This window comes from Copidosoma floridanum, unplaced genomic scaffold, assembly GCF_036245765.1.
Source record: "Copidosoma floridanum isolate Cflo_tuat_1 unplaced genomic scaffold, Cflo_Japanese_pri ptg000008l, whole genome shotgun sequence".
Taxonomy (NCBI): Eukaryota; Metazoa; Arthropoda; class Insecta; order Hymenoptera; family Encyrtidae; genus Copidosoma; species Copidosoma floridanum.
The window spans coordinates 11,006,599-11,030,248 of NW_028321885.1; the positions used below are offsets into that span (position 1 = coordinate 11,006,599).

The 23,650-nt window shown below is 32.8% G+C and overlaps 1 protein-coding gene across 2 annotated transcripts in view; it reads right to left on the reverse strand.

Moving 5' to 3' along the window:
- Nucleotides 1-23,650, reverse strand: part of LOC106647630 (solute carrier family 25 member 32) — a 205,639-nt gene that overhangs the window by 76,136 nt on the left and 105,853 nt on the right. For both annotated transcript variants that reach the window (XM_089589227.1, XM_089589226.1), the window contains exons 2-3: nucleotides 20,567-20,720; nucleotides 20,237-20,489 (exon numbers count right to left, since the gene is read on the reverse strand). In XM_089589227.1, coding sequence (XP_089445353.1) covers nucleotides 20,237-20,489; nucleotides 20,567-20,720 — 407 coding nt within the window. The remainder of the gene's footprint in view (nucleotides 1-20,236; nucleotides 20,490-20,566; nucleotides 20,721-23,650) is intronic.

Genomic DNA, 23,650 nt, shown 5'->3' on the forward strand with positions numbered 1-23,650 from the left:
CAGCAAAGCAAAACAATAAAAAACCGAATCGTGTTAGCAGACTTAAAAATCTCACTTTACGCGTGGTCGTAGAGCCAAGCTAATATACTCTGCTGTTCAATTTTTTCCATCTTCCTATCTTTTTCCTCCTGCCCCTCCCTATCCTATTCATTTTACCTTTTTCCCTTAACTCATCTACCTTACCTGATGTGCGTCAACGGTACCTTACCGTTACAACATGCGCATAGTAAATGAGCAGTCAACTTTTGTTTCCTAGCCATTTGAAAATAAATCAAAGCTAAATTATACATATGTAACTACAGAAAATCGACTGCAACTTAGCCCAGCATGATCCAGGACACTTAAAATTAAGCGAACATACTCTTACGATCGTTTATGATAAGCACATTTAATTGCCAACATGGTTGAAAATTATTTAAAAAGTTTTTAATAAATTAAACAGACGCACACCTTGGAGAGGATCGGTGATTCCTGGTTGAATGCTTAGAGTTGAAATATAGATTTTTTATGTAAAATTAACTATAACTCGGCCGAGCATAATCCCAGACACTTTAAATTTAACATGCATAATCTTTTAATAGTTTATCATTGGCACATGATGTTGCCAACATGGGTACAAGTTATTTAAAAAGTTGTAAATAAATTAAGTATGCAAAATATAAATTCCTTGAAAAAAAGATTATAACTCGGCCCAGGATGATCTCAGATGCTGAATGTCAAGTCCATCTACTCTTATAATAGGTATTTCTTAGTACATATTAGTGCGAAAACGGATTAAAATTTATCATAAGTTGTTCAATTAAACTGGTGTAATATCGATTTTTCGAGATAAATCGTTTATAATTTAGCTTAGCGTCATTTGGAGAGTCTTTTATTTGATACAAGTACTTTTACAACTATTTAACGCAAGTAAGTATTTGATCGAACGAAAAAGAGTAAAATGTCTTTGGAAAAGTTATAAACAAGCTAAACTAAACTAAACGGGGAACAATCACCTTGTTTGTAAATAATTGTCTACAACTTTGCTTAGTTTCTTCTCAGGCATCTAAAATTACTTACGTATTCTTACATTTCGCTAATAACTAGGTCGAGCATAATTTGAGGCATTTTTAATTAAGTATACATGCTGTAATTAAACATGAATACATAATTTTTTTACGTAGATGGATAGGCAGTAAGTAAATTGAAAAATAATGGGAACCGTTGAATGCTGTTTTTACTAATAAGCTATTTCAATTATGAGCTGCACTGATGTTTAATATGCAATAATATTTTAATATTTTATAGGTTACATATAAATATCATGATGGGCCTAGTTACAGAAAATTTTTTCCAGAAAATTAATGTTTCGTCTAGTTGATTCGATTATAACTTTTAAAATACATTTTAACCCTTGTTGGCAATAAGATCTGTTAGTAATGAACTATTGTAAGAGTATACATGCTTAATTTTAACTGTCTCAATTCTTGCTGGGCCAAGTTATAGTCAACTTTTTACAGAAAGTTGATATTTCTCCTATTAAATTTGATTATGACTTTTTAAATAACTTCTTACCCGTATTTACATTTATATGTGCCAATAACTTACAAATAACTTACTAATAAGATAGTACGTATGATTAATTTAAAGAGTCTTTGATCAGGCTGAGCCAAGTTATGGTCGGTTTTCATACAGAAAATCGATATTTCGCCTTCCCAATTTGTTTATAACTTTGTTAGTAACTATTGACTCATGTTTACAATAACATAGGCTAATTATTTAATAAAAAAGAGTACGTATGTTCAATTTCAATTGTCTGGGATCATGCTAGGGCAAATAACAGTCGATTTTTTACAGAAAATTGATATTTCGCTTATTTAATTTGTTTATAATTTTTGAAATACCTTTTTACTCGTGTTCGCTACAGTATAACATTTGCCAATAACTTATCAATGAAAGTGTTAGTATATTGAATTTTCAGTGTCTGGGATTCTGCGGGGCCGACTTATAGTCGATTTTTCATAAACAATCGATATTTCGACTATTTAATTTGTTTGTAACTTTCTCAACAAATTTTCACTCATGTTGGCCATATAATGTGCTAATGATTTATTAATAAAAGAGTATATACGTTTAATTTTAAATGTCTGGGATCATGTTGAGCTGAGTTACAGTTAACGTTTTACAAAAAATCGATATTTTGCTTGTTTCGTTTGTTAATACCTTTTTACCAAGGTGTTCAAAGAGTTTTTAAAAAGTCAGAATATATTGCCGGATGCTGATTGTAGTTACAAGTATATCTTTACGGAATTGGAGTAGAACATTTCAACAGTACTGAACGTTTCAACATTACGAGTTGTGTGCTTTAAACATTTAAGAATATACTATTACAAATCACCTTCGAAATCCAGAAAAATCGCTGCGAGGAAGCAAAGTAAGACACAAGTATAAAGCTTTACTTGTTTCGTCAAGGGGAACGCAAATATTGCGGTTCATTAATTTAAATTTTGTTTTAGCGTGGTCATATTTTGATAGTCAGAGGTAAGAATTGAAAAAAAAGTTTATCTGACAGAAATATTAAGACTAGCAAAAAATAACAAGTTTTATATGACTTCTAAAGGAAAATGATTCTTTTGAGATTCAGAAATAATTTGCAGTTGACAGTAAAAACATATAACCTTAACTTCTCTTTCTTTAACTGATTTCTATAAAATTGTGGTCAAAGAATGTTTTATAAATTATAGGACGCTTAGAAAATTTGTACAGACTTTAGAGAATTATTTTATGTTGATGATATGTTTGAGTAATTAGAATTATAAATCATATAAATGTACCGGAATATTTCAAAAACTTGTCGATAAAAATTTATGAGGCATTTGTGTTTTGAGAAAACAAGTTATATTAAACGAACCTCAAACAGTCTTCGTTATGGACCCTTTTTTTAAATAACATATGAATATTTGCATGATTTACAATTTAATTAGTAGGTAGTATATGCTTTACTTTTTCAAAAAGTATAAAATTTCGCTAACATTGTTTCTCTAATTTTTTTTTACCATAGCAAACGAAAGTACTACATCTTACTTGTACAGTTTTTACTTTGTCATTAGTTATTAATTATTTTTTTGATTTAATAACTTTTGTGTAAATAAACAACAATGATTAATAAAATATTATTTACGCAAATATATACATTGTATGTAAAGACTTTACAGAATAACAACCACTCTTGGCGGATGATTTAATTTCATATTAACGTGAAACAAGTTCATTTTTTTGTTTCTTTTTTTAAGTAATGCAATTTAAAAAATTTGAATGCTATTACTCTATGTTATTTGACTATTGTATGACAACTATTTCATGCATCTGACTTCTTGAAAACCCTGCCCCACGAAATCTCTCAACGAATAAAAAGGCTTCAGTAACAGGAAAATTTGTGTTTTATGGAAAAATACGAGATATTCCATTATTTAATATAAAAATCTTTATGTTTGTATACTTTTAATGTACCATTTCTTTGACATCACACTGTTCAAAGTTTTTACGTCTGTTCCCAGTACTCTCTAACTGCCTGGTTTTTGTTGCTTAAAACTCGAGCGGAAAATTGGCCTTGGGCCGTAAAATTTTACTAATTTATAAAGACACTAGCACTCCCCCCCTTCTCGGCTTTGCCTGAGAATCATTAAATGGAACACCGTAGTGTGCTGACATATAATGTGAAACATTTTGAATTCAAAATTTTACATCTATTTCTTACTCTTCTCAGAACAAAAATCTTCTTATTAAAAACACACTTGTTCGGAATCCGTACAGTTTACTTGATAAAGTAAGAAACTGTAAAAAATGAAAACAATATAATTATGCTGACAAGTACCGTGCATTCCTTATGCTATAAAATAATCGTTGGTCCTAAAAGACCGTTTATTTGCAGTTTCTCCCGTATAATCTATAAACAGGGCTATTTTTTTAAGCTGTTAAGATTAAAAACTCACAAAAATATATAATTAAAAAAATTTTTTTTTCTCTATCTCACAATCTTATCATCACGGCAACAACGTCCTAAAGCTTATTCTCTACATTTTTTATTGCCACAAAAATACTAATATATATTCTACCTATTTAAAAATCTGGAAGATTCAAGAGATTACTATCAGGGTTATAGTGAAAAGCTGACCTCTTACTTAAAAATTCTTTATTCATCGACTTAGATGTTGCTTTAATCTCGATGAATTTTCAGCGTCATTTTCTTTACGCCTAAAATTGTATTAATTAGATGCATTTAAAATTTTCCTTCCAATTCGACGTCTTACGACTTTTAGCATAGTTAAAACTTTTGTGAGCCCTAAAGGCCATTTTTTTCAACTTTATTAAGTTGTATATATTTGTTGGGAAGGTAATTCAAAAACCGATCACGCTAAAAATAACCAGTGAGCTCATTAAGTGACCTCTTTCTTGACTGAAGTTTCCAGCAAACGTAATTGCCTCTATACCTCAGGGTGATCTTTTCTGTCCTGTTATAGTAGCACCACACTGATCGAGAGGAAAACTACAACGTTTGAAGCTTTGGAGCTAGTTGTAGAGCTCTTTCCTAACATCTCTTGGTATTACGCCAAAGACGTTGGTGTCTAATGCATCTTTTTGTGTAGATCTCAGTTGTTTTAGTGATTTAAGTTGGGAGGATTAGTTTGTGATGCTTGCTCCTTGAAAACTGTCCCATTGGCTCAAGTTTATTTTTCCTTCATAGCTGTTAAGTTCTCCCAGTGCAGACCTTGGAGAGGATCGGTGATTCCTGGTTAAATGCTGGTTGAGTCGCGAGGGTAATATTGGGTCGTCAGTCACCGGGGTTCCCAGCCTTGCAACGAACAATTCCGCTCATGACGTCTGATAGTGAATTACTGACTTGGTTTAACAGTCAGACTGGCTTCACATAGTCTTTTAGTTGACGATCGTTTCCGGAAATAGTAATCAAAATGTATTTGTTTGCAAGGTATTTTAAACTTAGGTGGCCCTTAAAAGAACCGATGAGATTGATGGTTAAGTAGGGAACGTAAATATTTATAATGGTCCTGAAAAGGGCCAGTGGTAAAGTTTTCAGTTATTTCTTATTATTATTGTTGATGATAGAAAGCTAGCTACGGGTAGCTTGACTCTTACCTTTGGAGTCTCTGTGTACGGAGACCGTATACTGGAGGGAGGTACGCCGCTGACCAAAGAATATCTCGTCTTCAGGTCGTTCCCGGATAACCAATCGCTCATCGTTAGTCAGGAAAGAGGGCCTGGAGAATACCTTCTCTGTAGGTATGCCGTTGAGATGACTACTAAGAAGGACGCCATTATGGCTGCCAGTACTACTCAGGGCTGTTTTCCCTGACTTGTATTTGAAGTAGAAAGTTCTCTGACGGCACCAGGCCCGATGGTTGAACGGCCACAAGACTTTGAAGTGCTGGAGCAGGTTGTGCTCTGGCTAGACACGTCTCCTAGTATATCCGCAGAGACGTTGACGTTCTGAACGTCTATTTTTTCATGGCACTCGATTATCTTGGTAATCCGGAGTAAATACAGATTTATTTCGCTTGCCCATGCAAGAAGAGCGTCATCGGTAACCAGGATGCTCAACTGCACGACTAACAACTCTGTTCTTGGTGTAGTACCGATGAACGTTCACGATAATCGGCAACTCGATGGGGCATCTTATACTCACTTTTTACCATCTTTGATTACGGGTGGCTTTAATTTTACCTCGATGCTACTTAGCGGATCCTACTGAACCAAAGCGCAAAGCTTGCTTACTTTAGCAAAACTTTGAGCTTATTTATCACTATTGTTGCTAACTTTTTTAAGAAAAAAACTATGCGAAAACCATTTTGAAATCATCAAGAATCAGTATGCAAAATTTTACTAAAATCGGTTTAGTAGTTTTCACGGTTAGCGATTGAAACGGTTTTAGCGACTTTTCTTTATATATTAGTGAGATAATTAAAAAGTAGTCTTATATATTAACGGTGTTATCTATTAAGGGAGCAAAATTCTCGTAGCTTATCTTTATTTTTATATGATATACAAGTCTAAGGAGACTTAGATAAAGAAAAAATTTGGTCTTGGATTTCTAGAATTCTTTCTAGACCAGAGGGATTCTAAAAACATGAGTGCTTATGTTTATTTTTTTTCTTGCGTTCTAAATTATTGATTGACTGAAAGAAATTCGATTATTCTTTAAATATTTTTTTATAAGCAAAATTTTCTTAGAAATTATGAAAGCTCATTTACTCTAAAAAATAAATTTTTTTTTTTATAGGAATGAATTTTTATCAAAAAGTCTTTGAAGTATAACGTCTAATTTGTAACACATCGCCTCTTAATTTTATTTTCTTCACTTATTTTTACAACTCTCAAATATTTACACGCTTATGCTCTTTTTGACACAGAAACTTTCAGATAAATTTAGCTACCTCTACACATGACATAGTTACCAGCAACATGGCATTTTTTAAAGCCAATAGATTTTCCTGGTTGATTGCTTCTGGAAATTTGGTTTACTCATTGGCGTAGCTGGGTGGGGCATCAACCCTCCTAGAAAATTTATTACTCAAGAAAAAAAGTACATGATAACGTTTCAGTCCCGATAAGTCATTTACTTTCACACTTAAAAAAAACTCAAGTAAATTTCCTTTAAATGAATTTTAATGTAAGCGGGCTCTGCTGCGACAGCGTACATACAAATATAGCGCTATGGCGGTGTCGCTAGTATTGCTTGATATGCAACGTGCATCGAAATAATTAAGTATCATTAATATTTACCATATGAAGGTATGAATTATGCGCAACAAGAGAAATAGCTCGCAGAAAGTGTTTAAATGATTGCGAGTCAAGTGCAGCCACGGCTGGGTCAGGCGTTACCCATCAGCGTTTGAGCAAATAACTCATATTACTGTGTGCTACATGTAACGCATTATACTGTTAAGGTTTACAGTATATTTTCGAACTTGAATCTGTGTTTAGTAAGTATGAATAGTGTGTAGAAACAAACAGTTATGTGTGATTAGTCTAACTGGTATAGTCTTTAAGCTGCATGCAGCATAGGTGCTAAATATCTGTAAAAGTATATTACGTATACCTAGATCCTAGACCAAAAAGTGAAGCTAATACTGACCACGTAGTGATTACTTGCCGGGACATAGACGAGTAATACGGGGTCAAAAGTAGCTCCACTTTGTAGCCGTAGTACGTATATTGTTTTTTTTCTTACACCCCTTCTGAAAGTTAGACACAAAATTTGTATGAGTCGACGAAAAATATTCGTTTAGATAATCCTGAAAGAGTATAACAAATAGTGTGTCTGCAGTAATAGTTGTGTTGAATGTGTATGCCAGTATGCTGCTTGGCTGTTCTAAATCACTGAACTGTATGCAGCAGCTACGCTCCTATGACAGTCGATATTTCTACGTAAAAGTCTACTTATGTACATTTTACGTATATAAAAGCCATAAGTGACAATGAGGGGTCACGTATTTTCAAAACAAAAACCACTGCATGTTATTTCATATTGCAAATTACAAGAGATATGTAAGATACGCCCGTGCTGCTTATAGACGCATTGAAGCACTGAACATTGTACCTATAAATATTACTCAACATATTTATTCGTGATCCGTGTCGTAACCCAACATAAATTTTCCGGAAACAAATATAGGTAAAGACATAAGATCTTTTTTATGTAAATATTATCAGCAATATTGTAAAACAACAGGAGCAGGAGGTTATTCAAAACAGAGATTACTTTTAAAACTTGTTGATGTTATTTTAACGCTTGTCCGTCAAGGTCTGCCTTTTGAAGATATTAAGAAGATCCAACATCTAAAAAATAGGGGTAATTTTTTGGAATTTTCTTCGCTATTTTCCAAATACGACGGGAAATTTTCTCTTAACTTCAAAAGACATTTTAATTACTGTAGCCCGGTTATTCAAAATGAGATCGTCGATATCATATCTTTTTTGACTATAGAGGAAATTATAAAAGAAGTAAAAACTTGTGGTTTTTTTTCTTTGAGTGTTGACGAAGCGAGATGCTACAAAGAGCAGCAGTTATCAATTACTGTGAGATACTTTAATGGCTTAGACGTAGTAGTAAGATTTATTTGTTTCAACAATTCTTCGGTATCTATAGATTCTCAAGGACTAGCTCCACTGATTTTTGAAACTTTGAACAAGAATCAACTGGGTGAAATACCGATACTTGCTCAATCGTATGACGGTGCTAGTGTTATGACTGAAAAACATCAAGGCTTGCAAACAATTATACATAAATTCCACCCTTATGCTGCTTATATACATTGTTTAGCACATATACTAAATCTAGCTATAGTAGACACTTGCGATAATGTACCACTGGCAAAGACTTTCTGAATGGTATCAAATCGTTGTATGGTAATTTTTCAAAACCAGGTCATCATGCCAGTCTTCAAAAGACACAAAAATTTCTTAAAATAGATACAAAATGCGAAATGGGAGGTCTAAGTACAACCAGATGGAGTTGTTGCATCGAAAACTGCAAAGCAGTAATAAACAATTTTAAAGCTATTAAGCAAGCTTTGGAGGAAGAGGTTGCTAAAAACTGTAAAATACTGTAGAAGCACTTTATTTGCTAACGATTACAAGAAAACTATAGTTCACAGTATCATTACACATACTACACTCAGTTGTTGTTACAATAAACATTCTAAGCAAATTTTTTCAGACCAAAAATACAACTCTAGGCCAGGATAGTGATTTAATCAACAGCATTATACATACTTTTGAGACATCTAGAAACAAGTTTAAAATTTGGAAAAACATGGAGGAATTTGCTGAAAATTATGGAATATCCTAAGAGCCTGCCAGAGTATTCAAAGGAAGGCGTCATCAAAGGGAATTTTTTTTGTTGAGACAACTATCGGTAAAGTCGCCACTTTAGATTTGCCGCATGATATGCAAGCTGAGGATGACTGGAAAATAAATATTTGTTATCAGATATTAGAGAATATAATTATCAATTTGGAACGTCGATTCGAAAATCTTCCCTGGGCAAAAGTAGTAGATGCATTTTTTAAATTAGATTTGGAAAATGCCGATACATTTATCAAAAATTATATAAACATTTTAAAAATTGATTCTGTAGCACTAAATGCAGAAGCACAATAATAAGGAATATGTTTAAGTAAAAAAATTGTGATATAAACTTTGAAAATTGAAAGAAATATATTAAACAAGAAACTTGCCCCAATTTTTACAAATTGCTGCAAGCAACGTTGATACTTCTAGTAAAATCCATTAGTTGCGAAAAAAGTGTCTCCGCAATGCGGTGTGACGTACAGTATCTAGAACCTTTGTAAGTTCGCGCCCAAGACTCACCTCTCACGGCGCATGAGCAGCGGATACAGAGTATGATGATCACCTTTCGGCAGCGGGCCCGAGCGTTATCAGCTCTCCCGCGCTCTCTCTCTCCGATCAGCCTCCGAACCTAACGCCACGCACGCGACTGCTCTCGCTTTGAGACTTTAATAAACGAACATATACTTTCTTCCACGTGTATTCAATCCCCTTACACCCCAAAACTCCACACTTCCCACGTAACAGCGGCAAATAAGAATCTGGCTTAAAGCAACCATGCTCCAAAATCGCTTCTCGCACAAGTCTTTGTTGCATATAGAGAATGAAATTGTAAAAAACAAAATAACCGCTGATGCAGTTTTGAACCACTTAAGCAGAAAATATAAAAATTTGTAAATAATTCAAAAATTTTACTAGTCAGATACATGAAAAACTAATTAAAATATGTACTAGTCTCAATTTTATTTACTTTGATCAAACAGTTTTTCATGATTGATTTATGATGATTAACTTTATAATTATTTTGAGAAAATGAGGCTTAAAACTACTTCAAACGATTGAAGTATTAATAAATAAATAAAAGATAGAAACATTTATTTTTTAAATAATTTATATAACTCATATTCCTTATGTGTGTACACACACAGACATACACACACGAACAAAAACACGCACGCTATATTGACTTATATATCGCTCTATGATATCTCCCTATATTATATAGTTACTAGCAGCCCCCCCGTCTCGGCTTCGCCCGAGACTAACTAAATAAAATACCGTAGTGTGTTGACATGTAATGTGAAACATTTTAAGTTAGAAAATTTTACACATACTCCCAATACATCTCAGAACAAAAATCTTCTTATTAAAAACATATTTTTTCGGAATCCATATAGTTTATTTGGTCAAATAAAAAGGTGTAAAAATTCAAAAAAATAATTATGCTGAAAAGTACCGTGCGTTCTTTATGCCATAAAATAATCGATGGCTATAAGAAGTTGTTGATTTAGTTTCTTCTGTGTAATTCACGAAAAGGGCTATTTTTTAAAGCTGTTAAGATTTTAAACCCCTAAAAAATTTATATTAAAAAAAAATTGTTTTTTCTCATATCTCACAATTTTATTACCAGAGCAACAAAGTCCTGGACCTTAAACCCAACATTTTTATTGCCACAAAAACACAAATACATTTTCTACTCATTAAAAATCGAAAGTAGGATCTTTAAAGATTTCAGAGATTCCTGTGAGGGTACAATGAAAAGCTGATCTCTCACGTAATGGACTCTTAAGTTGACGATTTTGACGCTGCTGTTTCAATCTCGATAAATTTTCTGCGTCAGTTTCTTGACGCCTCAAATTGTATTCATTAGATACATTTGAGGTTTTCTTTCCAATGTACCCTTTTGCGACTATTGGTATGCTTACGACTTTTATGACCCCTAAAGGCTATTTTCAGTCAACTTTGTTAATTTTAATACATTTGTTGGCAAGGTAGTTCGACGTCCGATGGCCCTAAAAAAGACCGGTGAGCTTCTTAAGTTAACTCTTTCTTGACTGCAGTTAACAGCAATTGTGACCTGGATACCTCAGGGTGATCTTCTCTGGCTTACTGTTGAAGACCCAGACTGATTGGGAGAAAAATTACAAAGTCCGAAGCTTTGGGGCTAGTTGTAGTGCTCTTTCCCAACGTCTCCCGGTATAACGTCGAAGACGTTGGTGTCTAAAGCACCTTTTTTATTTGCAGATTCAGTTGTTTTGGTGATCTTAGATGGGGAGATTGGTTAGTGATACTTGTCCAGTGGAGGCTGTCCCGTTGGCTCAAGTTTTTTTTCCTTTATAGCTGTTATAGGTTTGCCCAGCGCAGACCTTGGAGAGGATTAGTGATTCCTGGTTGAATGCTTAGAGTCGAGAGGGTAATATAGAGTCGTCGGTCACCGGGTTTTCCAGCCTTGCGAAGAACAACTCCGCAGGTGACGCCTGCCAGTGAATAGCTGACTTGGTTTAATAGTGCCCGTCTTTAGTTAATATAGTCTTTTAGTCGACGAATCGCTTCCGGAAATGGTAATAAAAATGTATTTGTTGGCAAGGTAGTTTACACTTAGGTGGCCTCTAAAAAGAACCGATGAAATTGATAGTTAAGTAGGGAACGTAAATACTTATAATGGCCCTAAAAAGCGCCAGTGGTGAAACTTCCAGGCTATTCTTTATTATTATTCCTGATGATGAAGAGAGCTGGCTACGGGTTGCTTGATTCTTACCCTGGGAGTCTCGATGTACAAAGACTGTGATGGAAGGAGATACGCCGCTGACCAAAGAATATCTCGTCTCGGGTCGTTCCCCGGATAACCAACTGCTCAATTGCTCATCTTTAGACGGGAACATGTGGGTAAGCGCGTTGGGGACGCGACGACCAAGAAGAAAGCCGTTGTGGTTCCCGTGCCCCTCAGAGCTGTTTTTCCTTGCTTACATTTGTAGCCACAAATTCTCTAACTACAACAGGTGGGATGGTGGGACTGCCACACAACTCTGAAGAGTTGGTGCAGATTGTGCTCTGGCTAAATATGTCTCCTGGTATTCTGGCAGAGACGGCATCGGTTGGAAGTAATTTATTATTCTTCGATCACACTCGTCGAGATTCAGGGTGAAGGAACACTTAGGTCCCTTCCCCCTTGGAGAAGAGTGTCGTCCGTAACCGGGATACCCAGCTGCAGGACTATCACCAGCATTCTTTGAAAAGCTTGATGAGCTGCCGAAGCTCGACTGTACAGCTATCGATACGCTCCGGCCTATTATAACCACACTTATTTAATTATGTTGCAGGTAGCTTCGATTTTATGTCGACGCCACCTAGCGGATTTTACTGAACTAAAGTGAAAAGCTGGCGTATTTTTGCAAAACTTTGAGCTCATTTATTGCTATTGTTATTAAATTTTTTAAGATAAAAACTATACTAAAACCATCTAGGAAGTATCATGAATCAGTGTGCAAAATTTTAGCAAAATCGGTTCAGTAGTTTTCGCGGTTAGCGATTACAACGGTTTTAGCGACTTTGCTTTATATATTAGTAAGATTTGTGTAAGGCATTCCACATATCCCCCCACATCCCCTCTCTGCCAACCCTACAGCTCCCCCACATATAAGCTAAAATTGGACCGTTTTCACTGTTAGTTTGACATTTTTAACTTTTTTCTGAACCCCCCCCCCACAGGCCCCCGCACCATTTTTTTTATCTCTCCACAGCCTTTCCACACCATTTTTTTTGTCCCCTTAGAACCTCCTCTATTAAGTATAAGTTACCCTTATGTACAACATATTTAATTATACTTAGTTCCAAAAAAAATTATTTTCAACTATTTTTCGCACCGCCAAAGAGGCGAATAGATGGACTTTATACATATTGATGAAATATGGAATTCATATTTAATTTTGTGTTACTATCATTTTAGAACAGTGTAACATTAATTATTTCTTATACGTATATATATGACACGATACAACTACATGTATAAAATAAAAAGTTAAATAGTTATTAAATAATAATAACTGTGGAACTATCACCCAATTTAAAAAGGTTAAGTGAATAACTTATTAAATTCAGTTATATTGGAACCAGGAAGAAACAGAACTCCCCGTACCCTATTTTGAATTAGGATAATATTTATAACACAATATATATATATATCTCTCTATATTATATAGTTGTTTTAACGAAAGTGAGTCTCAGCCCCCCCCTCGCTTCCCCTCAATTTACGTAGTTATTTGCTTGTTTTAACGTCATTTTTAATCAAATTATATTTGAGTGAGATCCCCCCCCGCTCCCCCCTCGCTCCCCCTCTTCCCCCTCAATAAAATACTTATTTATCTAATGTTTTACCATCATAAATGTTAAAAAATATACGCAAATTAGTACCTAAGTCGTACCTCGTTTTTAGGTATTATTTGATTCCAAGAACAGCTAATAATACAATAAATAATGACAAGTACTAAGGGCTATGCTGTTCAAATTGACTTTATTTGAAAAACGACGTTTCGACTACTCCAAGGTAGTCCTTATCAAGTCAAATATTAAACAATAATCGCAGAGTGTCGTCAATGTAAGATGTTTATTATACTCAACTGCGATATAGACACTCTGCGATTATTGTTTAATATTTGACTTGATAAGGACTACCTTGGAGTAGTCAAAACGTCGTTTTTCAAATAAAGTCAATTTGAACAGCATAGCCCTTAGTACTTGTCAGTATTTACTCGGTTTTAGGGTTTTTTTGAGTCACTGATCATAGATCTCTCTCTGTCTATTCGCTTTCCCTTACTCACTATGTGTCTCTGAAGTACCATTATTTTTTTAACTTGAGTGAACTTTTACATTTCAAATCTCTTTCTGGTCCATGTCTACTTTACCCAAATATAAAATTCTTGATTACTTGAGGACTTTATTAAGTAAAAGACAGAATTCAGAAGGAGGTATAATTAAATCGACAAACACAATTAAGCTTTTAAAGCAATAATTCATTCTGTTAGCTTAATGTTGCGACATTTTATGTGTCATTTTAACCCATCTGTTCTTTTAAAACCCTTTCCACATTTTTCACATATTTGTTTTTCATGGTTTTTATGAATTAACATACGTCTGTTTTAATGTGACGATCTTCAAAGTTACATATTTTTGAATTACTGAAAAATTTCTAGCTCAACAATATTTTTAATTTCTGATCTATTTTTGGATGCAATTTGAATAAAAATTCTTTTTGGATTTTTACATCTTGATAAAGCAACGTATAATTGTCCGTAAGAGAATAAAGGTTTTTTAATATACAATCCTAAAGAATCAGAAATCTGTTTTTCTGATTTTTTAATAAATATAGAACATGCTAATACAAAGGGAAACTGTTTTCTATAGCAGACAAAAGGTAATGATAATAAGGTGCCAGTATTCAATGTAATTCTAGCAACATAAACTTTGCTTTTATTTCTCCCATAATTATTTCTGCTTCTATATTATACTTAAATAATTTTGTTATTTTTAATCTTGTGCCTCTACAGAGACCGTCTGATATACCCAAAGTTCTTATTAACACTACTATAGTATTTATTTCTAATTTTAATTCGTTACTACGCGTGATTAGAATATTCAGTTTAAGTTTTATGCAGTAGCATGAGCCCTGGACTAGAAATGAGTCACTTACGGCAGAATCACTCATTCAAGCTGCATGCTGTGTAGTACGTTCAAAACTATAATTGATAGGTGTTAATATTAAACTCATTTATGTGCATGCGTTATTCGATGTATGTTAGGATCATCGTATTTATTACTGTATGGGCTAATTTAATAAAGTAGTACGTGTCTTACGTCTTGTAGTATGTCATATATCTATCTCATATTAATTTTTATTTAGATTTGTAGAGATAATTCTTCTAGATTTAAAAATTAGTATACAAATTAAAATACCAAGTATAGTAGCAATACAATATAAAAAATGTCATGTTTCTGCTGATACGGTCACGTATAAAACCCGAATTTTCGTACTAATGGTCTATAATATGACATTGAAGTTCGGAACGTTTCGGGAGAGAAATTTGATTATTTAGTTAATCACTTTTAAACGAATCGAAAATGTTACAGAACAACTAAGAGTAGCATTAGAAACTACTAGTGATATATATATGTCGTAAAAAGGATAATTTCTCATAATTATACCCGAACCCAAAATTATCATATATGTGCCTGTGCTAGCTTTACTACTCCTTCCATTTCTGGCTTTCGTAACTAAATAACTAAATCAAAGGCACCGCTAAAAACGACCAACATTCTTTTTTATTATGTAAATAATAAATAAAAATAAAAAAAAATTCGAAAAAATTAGACAGGGCAGGTGATTTTCTTTCAATTTTCCACCACCAGAATAGGGCAAAATAAACCAAGTTCGTACTCCTGGCCTCCATAACAAGAAATCCAGACCGAAGGCCCTGAAAATGACACTAGCTGTTTATTATTATAGCAACAATAAATAAAAAATGAAAATATTCGGAGAAAACCGACACATAGGATGATTTTCGATTAATTTTCTATTATACGCATAGGGCAAAACCACCCAAATTTGGACTTCCGGCGTTCATAACTAGAAATCCAGATGCAAGGCCTTGCTAAAAATGATACAAATTGTTTATTATTATATAAACAATGAATAAAAACATTTTTAGAGGGGCCGTCGATCTGAATTTCGATTTATAAAGGCCAAAAGTCCGAACTTGGTTAATTTTGATCTATTCAGGTAGTGAAAAATCGAAAGAAAATCACCCGCCCTGTAGATTTTTTCCAGATACTTTAGTTTTCATTTATTGTTGATATAAGAATAAACAATTTGTATAATTTTTAGCGTAGCCTTCGATCTGGATTTAGATTTATAAAGGCCAGAAGTCCGAACTTGGTTGATTTTGCCCTGTGCGTATAATGGAAAATTGATCGAAAATTACCCGTCCTTTTGATTTTTTCTGGATATTTTCATATTTATTTATCGTGTACTTAACAATAAACAATTTGTATCATTTTTAATGGGGCCTTCCATCTGGATTTCTGGTTATGAAGGCCAGAAGTGCGAACTTGGTCGATTTAGCCCTCTTCGGGTGGTGGATAATCGAAAGAAAATCACCCACCCTGTCGATATTTTCCAGATAATTTAATTTTAATTTATTGTTGCTATAATAATAAACATTTAGTGTCATTTTTAGCAGGGCCTTTGTTCTGGATTTCTTGTCATGGAGGTCAGGAGTGTGAACTTGGTTGATTTCGCCCTATTCAGGTGGTAAAAATTTAAAGAAAATCACTTTCCCTGTCGATTTTTTCGGGATATTTTCATTTTCATTCATTGTTTATGTTGTACTTAACCATTTGTATCATTTTTAGCGGGGCCTTCACAGAGAGAGCTCTGATGCTATGGTAGTATGCGTATTCATATACTACCAGAGTACAGTGCGTCACATACTACAGTAGCGCCCGTGGAATGCAGCGGTAGTATCGAGAGTCTGCTACGGCAGTATAAAGACCTATATACAACTGTTGATCGTGAAACGCACTACTAAAGCTTCTGCTTTATACTACAGTAACACCCTTGAGGCTCTGCAGAAGTATCGAATCTCACGTACTAAGTTAGCTCGGGACTCATACAAGATTGGTATGGAACACGAGCAAACGTAGTATACGTTGTCTGTACTACGCCAGTATACCGTTATTAGTAGGTAGAAAGTTATTGTTTGACTTTAGGATCATTAAAACAGTGCTTATGATGATGAGGTCTATTCAATAAAACATAGTAAAAAATTATTTTTTGTTAGCAAAATTAACTTATACTAACAGTAATAGACTCATATCATTCCATTTTTTTCTTGAGTAGACTATTCAACACAAATCTTATCTTGGATGAAGATTTTTAGTTAGTTTGTTACAATAACACAGCATGTTGACTTTAAAAAATTGTAACATATATTGATACCGATACGTATCACCACTATTCTATCGAAATGTTTATGTTAATGTGCCTTTCAAAATTTTCCGGATTTAAAAGTATGCAAACAAAAAATCTGAGAACTTTAATTAGCGTAGTTATGATTTTTATACGGGCTGTATAAGAGTTTTTTATGGTAACAGAAGTAATACTAGACAACAAATGCTTTTTTAATCAGGTTTAACATATTTTTCTAAAAAAGTAAAAATGTACGGTTTTACAATGCTTTTTCTTTTGGAGAATCTTAGCATACCGGAAGTCTGAATTTTTTCTTACACTTACTATTGATCATAACAAAATATTTAAACTTACAAATTCAACATTTCAACGTCTGCTAGCAAAAAATCTGAAAGATGTAGAAAATCTGAAGTGGCGTAGTACAGACGACTTATACTCCGTTTGCTCGAGAGTCATACCAATTTGGTATGAGTCCCGAGCTAACTTAGTACGTGAGATTCGATACTTCTGCAGAGCCTCAAGGGTGTTACTGTAGTATAAAACAGAAGCTTTAGTAGTGCGTTTCACGATCTACAGTTGTATAAAGGTCTTTATACTACCGTAGCAGACTCTCGATACTACCGTTGCATTCCACGGGCACTACTGTAGTATGTGACACACTGTACTCTAGAAGTATATAGATCCGCATACTACCATAGCATCAGTGCTCTCAACAAAAATGAAAATATCCGGAAAAAATCGACAGGGTGAATGATTTTCGATCAATTTTCCATTTTACGCATAGGGCCCAATCACCCAAATTTGGACTTCCGGCGTTCATAACTAGAAATCCAGACGGAAGGCCTTGCTAAAAATAGTACAAATTGTTAATTATTATATAAACAATGAATAAAAATATTTTTAGAGGGGCCTTCGATCTGAATTTCGATTTATAAAGGCCAAAAGTCCGAACTTGGTTAATTTCGCCCTATTCAGGTGGTGGAAAATCGAAAGAAAGTCATCCACCCTGTCGATTTTTTCCGGATACTTTAATTTTCATTTATTGTTAATATAATAATTAATAATTTGTATTATTTTTAGCAAGGCCTTTAATCTGGATTTCTAGTTATGAAGGCCAGAAGTCCAAACTTGGGTGATTTAGCCCTATGCGTATAATGGAAAATCGATCGAAAATCACCGCCCTGTCGATTATTTCCGAATATTTTCATTTTTATTTATTGTTGCTATAATAATAAATAGCTAGTGTCATTTTCAGGGCCTTCGGTCTGGATTTCTTGTTATGGAGGCCAGGAGTACGAACTTGGTTAATTTCGCCCTATTCTGGTGGTGGAAAATTGAAAGAAAATCACCCGCCCTGTGGATTTTTCTGGATATTTTCATTTTTAATTATTGTTTACATAATAAGAAACAATGTGGGTCGTGTTTAGCGGGGCCTTCGATTTGGTTTTTTAGTTACGAAAGCCAGAAGCGCGAACTTGGTTGATTTCGCCTTATTTGGGTGGTGGAAAATCAATCGAAAATTACTTGCCCGGTCAATTTTTGTCGGATATTTTCATTTTTATTTATTGTTGCCATAATAATAAACAGTTAGTGTCCTTTTCAGGGCCTTCGATCTAGATTTCTAGTTATGGAGGCCAAGAGTACGAGCTTGGTTTAATTCGCCCTATTCTGGTGGTGGAAAATTGGAAGAAAATCACCTGCCCTGTCTAATTTTTCCGGATTTTTTTTAATTTTTATTTATTGTTTACATAATAAGAAATAATGTGGGTCATTTTTAACGGAGCCTTTGATTTAGTTTTTTAGTTACGAAAGCCAGAAATTAGAAGGAGTAGTAAAGCTAGCATAGGCACATATATGATAATTTTGGGTTCGGGTATAATTATAGAAAATCATCCTTTTTACGACTTATACATATCACTGGTAGTCTTTAATGCTACTCTTAGTTGTTCTGTAACATTTTTGCTTCGTTTAAAAGTGATTAATTACGAGGCCCAGAATATTTAGGAGTAAAAGGAAGCAAAAAGTTGTACGAGTAAGTTTTTTTAAACACATACCTATGGCTCTGTGAAAGAATGAACTGTTTCATATTATATTTTAGAAAAATTATTTTAACTTTTTTTCAATAAAAGCACTGTCTCCACCATATGAGTTTTTCCTTTAAACTTCTAAATTTTACATGTATTTAAGTATCAATATTATCGATTTAAAATAAAATAGTACCGTCATTTCTACAAAGCTTTAGAACGATAAGTCTTTTCATCTCAAGCAAAAATTCAATTAGTGAATAAATGGTAAGTGATAAAAATCAATGATAACAAATAATGATATTCAGATTTAAGACTGAAAATAGAATTAGTGTAACGGTAATTATTAGTTGTTATCATTATTTTTTGTTGTTATTGTCAGGAGTTACATATTGAGAACTACAAATAAAACTGATAGTAACTACTACAAATTATAATTAACTAAAAATTGTAGTTTATAATTTGTATCAACTATTATTTACTATTATTTTATCTTTTAATGACTAATAAAAGTTTCAACTCATTATTACTAATTGTTAAAAAATTATTTGTTGTCGTTATTTAACAACAGGATGAAACTAAATTTTTTGATTCAATTTTCACAGAAAAATTAAAAAAAAGAGTATAACTGATAACTAAATATAAGTAAGTATAACTTGAAAGCTAAATATTATTATAGTCTGGACGTAGCGTAATTATGTATTAGAAGTTTTTAGTTTTTATTTTTTATTATAATTAATTACGTGGACGAGATGATTTTCGGACCCAGCAATTTTGTAATGACATATTTTTTAATTCATTATGGTAATAGATAGTTGTCATTAGAATAGAGCAAACTGAGTTTCTGTTAGTAGAGCATTCCAAGTTGTATTTTTTCTTAAATTCAACTAACTAGTTCTAGCGATTTTTTTCCAGTTAATTCCAGCTTTTTAAGAAAACTTTGATTCAGTTCTTATAAAATCGTATATACTAAACTTGAAAACAAACTACCTGTTTTATTGATAAGAACATAAAAAAATTAATTATAAAAAGCTTTTAACTACAGTAATTAACTTGAAATTTTCTTTATTTTATAAGATCTTTTTGAAAATCTGTGTAAAAACAGAATGCTTATTGAAGATACGACTGATAATAGAAGTAACACAAAATTATTGTTTGTATGGCTTTGTACATAAATTTTTCAAAGAACATTACTGTTTTATAGATCACTGACATTCAAAATTCAATTAATGAGAAAATCCACAACAAAGAAGAAAAAAAATTTTTTTTATCCTGCTGGTAAATAATCTTTTAATAATTTACTAAAACAGAATTATTTTAATGATATTGATTGAAAAAAAAAACCGAAACAATTCTATGATACTAAAAAAAAAAAAAAAATTGAAAAGATATACTCAACAATCATAACCTTATAAAAAGCTCCAATTCCCTCGCGTTGACTAATTTTTTTAAATGCATCCATCATGCCAAAGTATTTTATGGTTTTGGAAAGATGCACTTCTTCAGCATACTGCAGACAGAGTCTAGTTTTGATAACCCAGATCGGATTAGTTATCAATAAAGTTAAAATTCCAGCATTAGCAGCAGCTAACATATGAGACCAAGGTCCTAAAGATTCTTTGGATTTTTGTTCTTGTAGCCAAGCTTTTACATAGTTATATCTAGAAAAAAACGTTTTGGAATTAGTTTTGTTTGTGAAAAAAAATTAATGTATATCATAATAACAATGTTAACTCACATAAGAAAGTACAGTCCCCACGAAGTTCCTGATCCCAAAATATTGGGCGTCAGCCCTTTGTACAACCCAGAATAACCTTCTGATATGATAATTTTCTTGAAAGTATTAGACAATCCATTGTGGTGTAAATTAAGTTTGCTGCGTCCATCATCCACTAGAGTGAATATAATATCTCTATAGTAATGTGTTCAAAGATCGTATTTAGTATTTATTAGGTAGTTATTAATGTGGCTTTTTTTTATTGGGATGCAGAAAGGTATTAGACACAATACTGGTAGTAACTATTACGATATATTTTGTGAAAAATAAAGCTCAATGAAAAAGTTTGTGCAGGGAATATTTAAATAAATCAAACCCCTTTTTCAAGAGTAACAAACTAAGCAAGCATAATGTATTACTTGTTTTAATTGAAGAGTTTACTTTAAGGTTTTGTTTAATATTCCTTAGCTTAGGTAGATACGATCTATGTAAGTGTTAAACTAATTTACAACTTGCTAAAGTAGAAACAATTTTGACTTGGAAAAAATAAAAATTAGTCTACTTTCTCACCGTAAAAAGACAACTATTATAATCTTTATGGAACTGCAAAAAACTTAACAAGTAATGTGACAAGCATCTTGACAAAAACAGCATTAATTAATTGTTTTGATCATTTTTTATAGCATTACATTAATGCAACACCTTGACAAAAGTTTTTGCTAGCTTAATAAAAAATTAATTATCTTAGATATCATGTACTAAAAAAAAAAAAAAATGTTGAGCATTCTGAAAGAATTTTTTTTCATGAATAGCACTTACATTTACAAAAATTTTACACTGTTAATTATTAGATATTAGAAAAATGAATTTTTTGTCATGGAAATTTTTTTTATTCAATTCAATTTCTTGTTTCTCGAAAACCATGTTCAGTCTGTTTGTAAGATGGTTCAAAACGAGGTAAGAGCAGTTGAAGACTGTCTTCTCTGTACCTTCGGAATATCCACCAAGAGAAAGTCAAGAGGACACCAACATATAGCCAGCTGTAGGCTGCGGGGACATAGCAACTACCAACTTGAAAGAAGGAATGATAGCAAACATGACAGACTTTGAATGCACCAATGAAAACTGTGTGACGAGTGACTGCAAGGGAAATAAAAGCTTAAAAGAGAGCACTCACTCGTAACGTAATTATAAATATGATGCTATTCCAGTCATAATTAAAAAAAATGTCTGTTTCTGCTGTTTTTTTTGTTTGGCTGATAAAGTTGGTGATTTCCTACTAGTGTGGAGAAAAAAAAAGCGATAAAGAAACTTGGGAGACAAATCTCTTGGCAGAGGTCTACGTAGAAAGTGTAGATATAAAACAACCAGCAAGAGTGCTTCCAGACTTGAAAATAACCCTATAACTTTAGATACGTCAACTGTATAACACTGTAACTTTTTTTGTTAAAACAATGTAACACTTACTCATTTTTTCGAGAATACATTTTGTGAAAAGATTCTAAATAACTAAATTCAAAAAATTTCTCAGCAAAACTTTTTAATTATTATTAGATCAATATTTCATATCTTATATTTGAAACCTCTCAAGGACTTTTATTAATGCAAAAACCTCACGCACACACAAAAAACTGTGTCTTCTCTTGAACAGTTTACTTTCAATTTGTAAAAGCTCAAGATACTCAGCAACGAGTTCTAATATCAGTCTATCAAACAAATAAAGCTTTTGACAAAAAAAAGTTTTTTTTCTTACGAGTACACCGCATCCTTTAAACGACTTGTGTCTCAAGACCTTACTGCTTAAATATAGACTTTTACAGCAGTCTTAGCGCTGTAAAAATTATCAAAGTGGTTTTTTTTTAAAATTTGAATTATTTAGTTAAATAATCTATTGACTCCAGCAAGACCTATGGTGATTATTTTAGATTATTTCTTTTAAGAGTCAATTAAGATTTTTTTTTATAGTACATTTTCTTTAGATTAATTTGTTATGGTAAAAATATTTCTCATTTTTCTAATAAAATTTAAATAGTTTTTTAAGAAAAGATGAAATTCTTATTAGATGAAAATCTAAATTTAGAATACACAATTCTTCAACTTACAGCAAATCAACTATTAGATAAAATTTTTACTTAACTAAAATAACAATTTTTAAGTGACTAATTTTTTAATTTGAAGTAAAATAAAGACTCCCAATTATTTGTAAAAGGGGTAGATTCAATAAACAAGCATGCTTGACAATTATAGTGATCTTTTTATCTTGGTTTATACAATAAGAAATGTTCTTTGTTCAGTCGTTACTTAAGTTAATTCTATTTACTTAGATTACTAACGAAACCATCCATAGCTAGTATTTTTAGTCATTTTAATTTAAAAAAAAAAGAATTACAAAACCAGAATTAATTTAAAATTTGCGTGTGAACATTAAAATAAATTTTTGATGCGAAACTCAAATTTTCCACGTGAACTATAAATAATTTTGCATAAAGAAGTAGTTTTCAAAATTTCCGCACTTAAGTTTCCTTCTATTGACACGTGGTTAGACTACATCGGAGTAGAGGGAGACTGGGTACGATTGCGCCAAAGGACGGTTGTGACAGTGGTCATATTGGCGAAACTGTAAAAGAGAACCGCCAAGTACAAGAGGGAGGAGAAGTGGAGTGCTAAGCCACTTGTGCTTCACAGTATAACATCAGCTGTCGTGTGATATCAACGACAGAAGAGGCCTACAGTACTTTTTGGGAGTGAAATGTAAGTTTTTTCATTAAAATTTTTTTGTAATTATCGCTGTATCTGTACAGATAGAGCAATGAGTATTTTTCCTCGTTATAAGATATACATAAGTACTTAAAAAGCAGTGGTTGTTTTCCATGTAAGCTATGTTATGTTTACATGATAATTTTTTCTTTTTTGAATGAGTGCGATGGGTACGGTTGTGACATACTGCCTAGGTATGTTTGTGACACAAGTAAAATTAGTTTTTTTCCTTTCAGATGCCGTGTCAACGTTTCAGAAGAACGAAAAGAAGTGCGTGTGATGTTGAAAGGAATACGATGATATAAATCAGGGGATTTCTATACGAAAAGCTGAAGAAATGCACCAAAT